Below are 11264 nucleotides of genomic sequence, written 5' to 3' on the forward strand. Positions count from 1 at the left end.
GCCTCCAAACTGAGGAGAGCATTTGGAATACATTGAAGGATTCCAGATAGTGACTGCAAGAATTTAAGATTGTGTCAGTTCCAGAAGGCAAAGCCAGTAGTAGTACATTAATTGGGCAACAACCTTCCCCCCAAAAAACCTTAATTGACATGGGGATCCAAGTGGCCCCTTTTGCAAAACAGAAACAGATGGCTGAGGTAATTCTATGGGCATTCTCACTAACACTCACTACTTGAGCTCTCCACAACCCATTAGACTGGAAGACTACAGTGAAGCATTTAAAAGTTTTTACCTGTATGATGTCATGTCCCTAAAGCTGCTGTCTGTGCGCAATACACTGTGCATTGGTCTCTCTTCAGAATCAATTCAGTAACTCCAACCAGGGCTCTTTTTGTAGAAAAAGCCCAGCAGGAACTCATTAGCATAATAGGCCACACCCAACACCAGAAACGTATAAGCATATTAGGCCACACCCCTGCCAGCACAGCTCATTAGCACATCAGGACGCACCCCCATGTTACCAGAAGTGTGGTTATCCAGCCACACCCACCTTTTGCTTGTTATCCTGTTTACCTTGTTTGTTGTCAAAGGGCTTTTTTGCAGCAGGAACTCCTTTGCATGTTAGGCCACACACCCCTAATGTAGCCAATCCTAATGAGTTTCAGCTGTTGGGTGTGGCCTATTATGCTAATGAGTTCCTGCTGGGCGTGGCCAACTTGGGAGCCAGCCGGAACTCTGTTCCTGTGCGTTCCTGCCCAAAAATAGCCCTGACTCCAACTGATGCAGAATGCTGCAGCTTGGCTATTTTTGAGAGCTACTCTCATTCTGCAGTCATTCCACAGGCTGCCCATCAGTTACTGGGCTCAGATTTAAAGTATTGGCTGACACATACAAAACCCTTCATGGCCTTGGCCCTTTGTATCTGTGAGACCGTCTCTCTCCCTATGCTCTGCCACACAACAGCTTTGGTCATCTCAGCAGGGTAGGGTCACCAGGTTGGAAGATACCTGGAGATTTTGGGGGTGGAGCCTGGAAAGCGTGGGGCTTGGGGAGGGGGGGGGACTTCAATGGCATATAGTGCCATACAGTCCACCTTCCAAAGCAGCCATTTTCTCCAAGTGAATTGATCTCTGTTGCCTGGAGATCAGCTGTAATGGCAAGAGATCTCCAGCCACTACCTGGAGGTTGGCAACTCTAGAGCATGGCCTTCTGCAAGTGCTAGCCTGCAAATGGGCATAATCAGCTCCTGCTTGTACTCATGGCTTCTCTGTTGTGCCCCCGCCCCCCACCTTGTGGAATGGCCTGCCTGAGGAGGTCAAGAGGGCTCCCCCTCTCCTGGCTTTCCACAAACTATGTGAAACTGAATTATTCAAGAGGGCTTTTATACACAGGCTATAGAGTACCATTGTACAAAATGATCCACAAAGTTACTTGGACAAATGCAGAGTTTGGTGCCTGAACTCTCAAGGGGGAAATGAAGTTTTCGATCTGTGTACTGAGAACTCATGAAAACCTGTAAACATTTTTAAAAGAATCTTGTCAAAGAGGTTCCGGAACTCTGTTCCAGTGCGTTCCCCCAGGAAAAAAAGCCCTAGTTTGCCGTAAATTGGATCCATTTAATATATCATATTAACACGCTTTGCTTCAGTTCTGTTTTTAGATTTCTGGTTGGTTCTACGACCCAAATCCTATTTCATTGTTTTACTGAATGTTCCATCCTGCTAATTGTATTGACTCGCTCAGTGTAATCTGCCTTGTGAGAAAGGCCAACTATAAATAATGTAAATAACAAATAAATTAAGTGAGCTACATGGTTTGAATCTGTATATGGCAACTCTGTATGTCTGTATACTCCACAAATGTTTTCTGCACTGGCTTTCCACAGTCACAGCACTGGTTTTGAACAGCCGCTCTTGGCACTGCTGAGGGACTTCTGCCTGTGTTCCCCCAGCAGTCCTTGAAGAACACTATAATTCTGGTAAGCCAGTGCTAGGGATAAGGTTGATAGCAGCTTGCTGAAGAACATTTAGTGAGTTCATGCCCAGGCACGACTTGAACTGGGGATTCTTCCTGACTCTTCTTTCCGTAGCCATTAACAGGAAATCCCTCATCCAGCCTTGCAGCATACCCAATGATGCAATCCTGTGCAGATGTCATTCACCAGCTAAAAGGACTTGCCCCATGTTCTATCACCATCTTTGAGGACAGCTTCTGCCCCAGGCTAAATTCTGTGGCTTGCCACTGCCCCGAGGCATCTCCCAGCTGTAGCCTTCTATGGACACATGATCAGAGCCAAACTGGGCACCACAGGGCCATTAGTCATGTGTTCACAAGTGGGCAGGGAATAATTTTTGAGGGAAAGGGACATTTAGCCTTACCTGCAATATCCCCATTCTCAATGATTACAAGGTAGAGTGGTCTTGACTGGGAAGATCCTACCTAGTCTTGGTCAACCAGCAGAATTCCAGGGCAGAAAGTCACAAGGGGAGGGTTTCCCCTCAGCTCCCAGACATGCATGGAACCTGAAAAAGCCCCAGTATTAAAGGAATATGTTCAGCTGCAACAACAGTGTCCCCAAGACAGCGCCCCCTTTGCTTGTTATGCATATAGCATCAGTATTCCAAGGGCCAAATACAGCTCAGCATCCACTAGAGCCATATAACTCCCCCTGCTATGACAGGCATTTGGCTGGTACATCTATGTTCACAGCTGCAGGCATAACTGGAATTCTTCAGAACCAAAGTGAGATATTTTTAGCCAGGATAAGCAAGGCGGTATTAACTGGAATTCAGTAAGCTTTTACACAGAATATGAATAAAAAGGTAAATAAAAAGAATATGAATAGTCAATGTTTAAAACTTTTTTTTAATAAAGTGCTTTCCCCATCTGTACAATCCAAGAAGCAGATGTCTACAACCTCTCTGGCCAAAGTGAATCATTGCTAAAGACACTGAGAGTCAGAAAATCACCGCTCTAATTCATTACTGAGTATATCCCATACATTACATGTTTGCCACACACAGGCTGTTTCCCAGCATAAATGGGCTACTTAGACCAGAAGATAATTCATGCATTCTTCAGAGCTGGAATAAAATTGGGAGTTTTCACTGCTCTTGGATGGATGAATACCTTCACCAAGTCATCTGACCTCAAGTCATTTGTCACAGGGTTAGCCACGCAAGACTAAACCATCTTGAGTAACTGTATTCCCAGAACTGTGTTGTCTGTCCTACACTCTTTGCTGCAAAGGCAGAGGTCTGCGGACAAAAACACGCTCAGGAAAGCCTCAGATCTGTGCTTTGCTGAAAGCTCTGGGACATGGAGTTAGGGTGGGGTGGGGGATCTGCTTTAGCTTCAAAATCACGAAGTGCAGTGGAAAGGGGAGATGAAGGGATACCAACTTCCCCCTCCACTTCCCTATGGTCCAACCCTGCACAAGCAGCACCCCTGTGAGGAAGGAAAGTAAAAATGTCCTCTGACCCCCGCGGGAGACAGAAGAAGGCTGGAGAATGAGAGAATTACCAGACTCAGAACTCATTTCCCACCATAACACAGACACAAACTACTGCAGATGATCAACACACTGCCAAAGGGCCTGCTCATCATGCCCCACTTTAGAGATGGGTCTTCCTTGGTGGTGGGGCCTTAGTAGTAGAATTCCTATTAGCCTGGCACCTGCTCTATTGAGCACTAGGTGCCACTGGGAAACATTTTTATTTGCTGTCATTAACGGTTAATTTATTGATGTTTATCTCCCAGAAAAAGCCCTGGTCCCAAGTGAATTTGACAACTACCTTCGGGCCACAGTTAAGGGTCTATTTTATGCACTAGGCTAATTTTTGGACGGCAAATCAGCTAGACTTTACTGATCCTAGAATGTTGCAAACTGCAGTCAGTTTAATTGATAGAGTAACCAACACATGTTGATCAGTGAAAAAGGTTAATTGACAAAACAGGTTGTTAAGAGCATACTTTTTTGATGCTATGTTCCTTCAGGTGCTTAAATGCAATAAGGAATAGAAAATATTTAAGTTTTCCTTCTAAATGAGTGGGAACCTTTTCTTATGTAAACTGTTTTACCCTTCATTCAGTATCTCAAAGCAGTGGCTGGCTACACTGAGTGCTTGGTATCATGCCAATTCATTGAAGTATAGCCAATCAATACTTTTCAAAGGCAGTTGGTTAGCCACCTAAAAATTCTGTGCTCTGCCTGTGGGCTTCCCGGAAGTATCTGGCTTGCCACTACTGGAGGAAACAGGATGCTTGGCTAGATTTATCCACGGTCTGATCTAGCAGCCCTCTTCTCATGTTCCTATTTTTAATCAGGTGGGTGGAGTCCAGCAGCACCTTAAAAGACCAACAACATTTTCCAGGCTATAAGTTCTTTTGTATCTTTATTAAGTAAGTCTGAACACAATAGACCAGGGATGGACAGAAGATAAACCTAGCAGGTCCCTGGCCAGTTTCTGGTGGATTGCCTAATGCCTATTGGTTGCTGGCATTCTTTCGTGGAATGCTGGAGTAGGTAAATCCCCTTAGGGATTTTTATTATTTTGGCCCAAATAATGAGCCTTTTAATCATTCACAGATTTCAACAACTTGCAACCATTGTATTTTATGGGGGGGAAACAACACCCCACAATTTGGCATCACTGTTTGTAAAAATTCAGGTCCCAGGACTCAACCCTAGAAAGTTAAGCAGAAATAAGGAAGAGAACCTCTGGGCATGTGGGAAGTTCACATCATTTCCCAGAGAATAATCACAGACAATTTCCAAACCATCTGTGATTAAACATTTCAGCTTGAAATAAGGAGATGTACTCTGGGAAGGTTTGAAGCCAAGACTTTTTTTGAAACAGGAAAGCAAGCATTGTGCATAAGTCCAATTTATACAGTACAAAAACCAGAAACGCTACACTCACTTTGAACACTCATATTCATTATTACCTTGCAGCTGTTCCAATTCAATAGACTGGACAAGAGTTCGATGGAACAGTGAAAAGAAGGTTAAGTTCTTTTGTTCTGCAGGACCAGAATTAATTCTATTAAAAATATATAAAATGTCCAAAAGACAGACACAGGTGTAGATTAGGCTGTAAGAACCCCTTCATACCCCTCTCAGACTGTCTGAATGAGCAGAACAGATCTCAAAAGAGTTGAAGTACATACATGCAGTTTTATATGACAGACTAAACACTTTATTTTAGAGATGTCTTCGGAAGCCAGAGGACCCCATGCTCAAAACTCTCCTTAAAATAGTTTTTTTTGTGTTGAAAACTGCATAATGATTATTAGCTTTACAAATTCTGTTTTTTAAAAAAATACCATAATAATGTGTGTATCTATATACACATATATAGCACCTTTCATGTAAGGACTTCTAAGTGCATTAATAACAACGCCAAGATCACCAGGGGAGGAAAGGGACTGCAGATCATCAGACTACCAGTAGCACACAGAGAAAGATCTCGGGACCGAAGTCACACAAACAGTGCAAGGGCTGAGGATTGGTGTCTGGCGTTCTACCACTAAGGAACCAGATGCAAACAAGGCCTGGGTTATGTGTGCAGAAGAATGAGGTGGCAGAAAGAGACACCATTTGAGGGATCCTCCTCCATGTTAAATCCCCTTATGAGTAGAAAACTAGTTTATCAGGAAGAAGGCCTAACACAGCCTAGTCTCCTGCTGAGCTTGTTTTCCACTTGCAAGGAATGTTTTTTACCCAAAGGGAAATTTCAGTCATGGGATTCCCCCACCTAATGGCTCAAGTGGCACAGCCCTGTCAATCACTTCAGTGGTCTTTCTGCTGCATTTATAGCTCTAGAAGCTGAAGTTTGAGGCAGACAGATTGTTTCCTCATGTCCTCAGGTAGCAGCATCCCTCCTAACAGAGAGGGAAAGGCCAGGCTACGAATATTGCTAGAAGTTCTTAACGTTTAAATTCAGAGCGAGGCTGAAATTCTCTGCACACTTACCAGGAAGTAAGTTCCTTTGACCACAGTGGAACTTAAGTCTGACCAGACATCATAAAATCATGTTGCACATATAAGTTGACCCCCCCCTTTTCTATTTGCATCCTCAGTTCTTCTTTCACTGGGTCTCTCAGGTCTCATGTGAGCAACAGGTCACCTGTTCAGATATGTAAAATTGATGTAAACTTCAGCAGTCATTGTTACCAGCTGTAACCACCTGATATTTTTGCCAGTTTTACATAGGGGCCAAATAGACGCCAAAAACGGCTGCAGATCAAACTGCCATGACCCAAATGTTATGACAGTCCGAGTAGGCGTACACACATTTGGTAGACAGACAGAATGACCTGCAGACATGAGAAATGTGATGCCTGAACAAATCCCTTCATGCCATCTGCTTCACATCAGCCAGCAGAGACATACAGGTTTACAAAGAAAAGTGCTCATTAGATATTATGAAAATATGGCATGCAAATCAAATTGGTCTAAAAAAACTGGTTTCACTGCGACTAACAGTGATATTCGAAATTGAACTTCACGTTTACCATTTTATTCTGCACAATGTGATAATTATAACTTGTACCTGTAGTGCCATTAAGCAGATAATCCAGTGAACACTGCCGGATGCCTACTTACAGAGGCCAGTTGAGAAATTACTCTTCCACACTTTTGCATTATATATTTAAAATGCCTAACAAAACACAGAAGCACATCGGCAGCCATTTCCTTCTTGCGTGACCAGATCCGATTCCAGCAATATTTCAGTCAAGTAACTCAGATTTATTGAACGGTCCCTAATATAGCCATTTTTAGATATTTACCATTTCCTTCTGCCCAAGAATTATGTTTGGAACAGGCAGAAAGCAGGAATTCAGTTTTAATGAGCAAGCCTGCTACTTATAGGTCAATCCTAAACAGTTACATCCTTCTAAGTCCACTGCGGGTTTAGAAGGGTATAACTCTGCTTAGAATTGCACTGTTAATGTCATAACAGAAAACATTTATCTTTTGAGTAGATAACAGCAGACAGAACAGTGGAATACCTGGTTTGCCTCTTACCACGGAACTTCTGCAAAACAGACCTAAGAGATACAAAGTAAAGGGGAAATGGGGAGAAGGTTTTAAAACATACAACCTGATCACAAACATGGTATCATCAATCAATAACAACAAAATTCAAAAGCCCTAAAAGGAAGAGGAAACTTGATGCAATTCCTGTTCCCTATGAACTTCATGTCCGTATGCAGATTAAGCTGTTCATCTCTTGCAGCAGAAAGAGTTCCACTTGGCAGATCGTTTCAAGGTCTTTGGGCAAGAAAGTTTCAGCATAATTCCCAAGACTTTGGCACTGCACTGCTGGCTACAATAGTGATCAAAGAAGTGAGCATGGGAGGGGATCAGTTTTAGGGAAACGATTCTGTCATTTCAAAAGGACCTTGGACCTTAACTACTGTGTGCAAACCCCAGACCATTAAACTAGCACAAATGTGATCAAGGGTGGGCATTTTCAGTCTCAGAGCTATATCCTGAAAGTCAAGAAGAAGAGCCAGACTTGACGAAAGCGACTAGATTTTTCTGTAGGGCAATAATTTCAGACGAGGGGCATCCTTTCCAGGCAATTCATGCGACCCACATTCTTTCACTTGTGGTGGTGTCTGACTGAGTGGTTACAGAAGAGATGCTTCATCTCAAGTTACAAAGCAAAGTGCAAATTCCTGATTAGGCCAAAGAATAGCTAAGGACACCTGCTTCCCACAATGCCATTCTCATGGCAGCTTTGTGAAGGCATCCTCTGCCTTCATAAAAAGATAAAAAGCTCATTCCTTATTCTCGCTGTGTATCTTTTGGACAGCGGCACTTGTGAGCTCCAGATCCTCAGGATATCGGATCTCCAATTCTGCATTTGCCACGTAGTGTGTGCTTGCAAACTCCATAAAGTAGCGACCGATGTCTGGGTGAGGGATTTCGCCGGGCTCTGTGTTATGCTCCAGGTTCTCTGCAAAAAAAGGAAAGAATCATTGCAGCCATGATCTACTGGGAAGAAACTGCTGATATCTGGTGCTATTCTCCATAATTCAGTATTCAGGGTACTCAAGAAGAAAAGAGAGAGAGAGAGAGAGAGAGAGAGAGAGAGAGAGAGAGAGAGAGAGAGCGCGCGCGCGCGAGAGAGAGAGAGAGAGAGAGAGAGAGAGAGAGCGTGGGAGAGAGAGAGAGAGAGAGAGAGAGAGGGAGAGAGAGAGAGCGCGAGAGAGATGTGTGAAAAGGATATGCAACTCTGAGCATGGTCTTTAAGTCTTGGAGAGGGGGGGGCAGGCATGACATACAAAATAAAGGCTCACAAAGTGGCTAGGCAGCGGAGGAAGCTGTACTGCCTTGCTACTTATTAGTGTACCTGGATGAACAAGAGAGGGCTGGCTTTACAGTGAGAAGGGTGCTGCTGCTGAAGAATCTGACAAAATAAAGACATTTTTAAAAGTTTGCAAAATTGTGTGGTCATGGATATGTGTGGGTATGTAAGGTATGTTACACGGAATAGTCACTGCTTGGGATCTTTACGCAGTCACACGGCAAGTGCTGCATAAAGGGATGAGTTACCTGCAGGACATATTGCATAGGGCAGTTCCCTGGTACAAAATGTCATCCACTGAAAGCTTATAAAATGAGATCTCCACATAAGAGCTGTGGTCTGTGAGAGACAAATATACTTTCTTCCATGTAATTCCTCCCCACCCCCAAAACCCAGCTGATGCACAGGGACCTAACTGAGGATCCTGGACAATAAGGATCCTAGGTTTAATAAAGACTGTGCAGTGCATGGAGACAGGTACCTCAACACACCCCTATTCATAGAAAATTGGCAATCTGTAGCATTCTCCCTCTAAACGGGCAGCGTGACATAAACTTCCCAACGATTAATCTGCTCCCACTCTATTTAGAAAAAGGAAATCTGGCACACTTGTCACTGAAGAAACCCTGATTAGAAGAACAGCCTAGAAATGGAACATTTTAACACCTAACAGTTAAGACTCAGGATGTGACATTTACACCCCCTAGAACAAGGCTGTACTCTAGCACAGAGCAAACAAAGGGGGAGGGAGAGGGCGGCAACAGGATGTTAACTAGTGTGGGTTTCTGCTGCACCTTCACATTCTCCGATCAGCCTGGGAGAGGGGGTGTTTTTGCACAGAGGTATGGGAGGGGGGGGGAGGTTTTCTGCAGCACCTTGATATGCAGATCTGTGCTAAATGAATGTTTTCCATTACAAGAAGAAGAAGAAGAAGAAGAAGAAGAAGAAGAAGAAGAAGAAGAAGAAGAAGAAGAAGAAGAAGAAGAAGAAGAAGAAGAAGAAGAAGAAGAAGAAGAAGAAGAGGAGGAGGAGGAGGAGGAGGAGATTGGATTTATACCCTGCCCTTCACTACCCAAAGGAGTCTCAGAGTGGCTTACAAATTCTTTTCCCTTCCCTTCCCCACAACAGACACCCTGTGAGCAGTGTTCCCTCTAAGCTGAGTTAGTGTGAGCTAGCTCACAGTTTTTTAACCTCCAGATCACAGATTTTTGTCTTAGCTTAGGAAGGATGGCTCCAGAGCAAAATAACTGATGCAGTAGCCAAATCGCTCGCTCACAACTTTAATGCCAGTAGCTCACAAAGAAGAATTTTTGTTCACAAGACTCCGCAGCTTAGAGGGAGCATTACCTGTGAGGTAGGTGGGGCTGAGAGAGCTCTGACAGAAACTACTCTTTTTTCAAGAACAGCTCTGCCAGAACTATGGCTTGCCCAAGGTCATCCAGCAGCTGCAAGTGGAGGAGAGGGGAATCAAACCGGGTTCTCCCAGATTAGAGCACTTAACCACGACACCAAACTGGCTCCTTTACAAGTATTTACTTGTAAGTAGTTTCATTTACTCGACTTAATATAAATAAGCTGAACCAGGAGTAAACAATTCACAATGGCAGAGTTATCTAGTGGTTAGAATGTCAAACTAGGATGGAGGAGACCCAGGTTTGAATCCCCACCCCTGCGACAGAGGCTCCCATTGGACAAGTCACATCCTCTCAGCCTTATGTACCTCACAGAGTTGTTGTAAGGATAAAAGAGAGAAGGAGAGAGCGATGTTAGGTGCTCTGGGTCCCTATCGGAGAGAAAGGCATGGTATAAATGAAGTAAACGGGAATGGCATGAGCAAGGCAGGCAAGGTCCCGAGGCAAGTCAGAACGGCCTCCAGGTGACCCTTTAGCACAAACAGCCGAAGCAGATCTAAAATTGATAAGACAAGGAAACACCCCACACAGGTACAAGCACAATGGTGTTCCTGCAAAGCAACTGGAAGCAGCAGGCATCCTCCGGGGCTAAAAGGAGGCCATTGGGATGCAAGCCTGGCCCAGTTCCTGTAATACAGGCACTACCGTGTGTCTCCGAAAATGAGATTTTGATGATGTAATTCAGAACTGGGGGCAAAAAGTGATAACAGAATGGGGGGGGGGACTGCTTCCACCAACAACTTGTGCTGTGTAACAGAGCACCCTCTAGTGGAAAACTTCTCACATAGTCCTTTTTAATCTGCAAATTCTGTTACTATCTCATATTCTCCTCATGAAAGAGCAATGAGACAGGGCAATAGTGCGACAGCCTCATTATACACCGCATACACAAGTGTCACTGATTTTTGTCAACAAACTTTAAAAATCATCCACACAAGGGGGTGGATGTTTAGAGTCCTTGGTGCTCAGGCAACACTTGCAACCAAAGTTACTTGTGCATCTTAAATCCGCTCAAAACCCTCTAGCAGGCAGGAGAGAGACCAATTTCCTTCGTCTCCCACTGGCAACTGCTTCCGTGGAGCCCAGCTGAGATGACAAAAGGAAATCAGGCAATGGCATCAAGGATGTGGGGCAGGCAAAGAGGTAGGCAGAAAGGGCAAGAGGTTTTCCAGCACCAGAAACGTATCACCCCCTGGATACCAGCAGAAAGCCAAACTACCTTTGGAGATTCCTGCTCCTCTGCCATATTCTTTACTACTGGAAATCCCTGGGAAAAGCCTAATTCAGAAGTGCGGGCACTCGAAATATTCCAGAAAGCACTGCCCACATACTGACCAGCCCATCTTTGCAATCGTAAGTTTGTTTTTCAGTCTCCCAAGCCCCATGTTCAACAAGCACAGAAGTCAAACCACTTAGTGCAGGGGTGTCAAACATAAGGCCAGGGGGCCAGAAGCAGCCCGGCCAGGGCTCTTATGCAGCCCGCAAGCAACTAGTGCAAAGGAGGGAAGACCACTCGGGGGGGGGGGGCATGAGG

At 44.4% G+C, this 11264-nt stretch overlaps 1 protein-coding gene across 2 annotated transcripts in view; it reads right to left on the reverse strand.

Moving 5' to 3' along the window:
- Nucleotides 1–2886: 2886 nt before the first annotated feature.
- Nucleotides 2887–11264, reverse strand: part of FBXO21 (F-box protein 21) — a 46015-nt gene continuing 37637 nt past the window's right edge. For both annotated transcript variants that reach the window (XM_015413432.1, XM_015413431.1), the window contains exon 12: nt 2887–7967. In XM_015413432.1, coding sequence (XP_015268918.1) covers nt 7789–7967 — 179 coding nt within the window. In that variant the 3' untranslated portion in view covers nt 2887–7788. The remainder of the gene's footprint in view (nt 7968–11264) is intronic.

The sequence above is a fragment of the Gekko japonicus genome, unplaced genomic scaffold (genome assembly GCF_001447785.1).
Source record: "Gekko japonicus isolate JY-2015 unplaced genomic scaffold, Gekko_japonicus_V1.1 scaffold85, whole genome shotgun sequence".
Taxonomy (NCBI): domain Eukaryota; kingdom Metazoa; phylum Chordata; class Lepidosauria; order Squamata; family Gekkonidae; genus Gekko; species Gekko japonicus.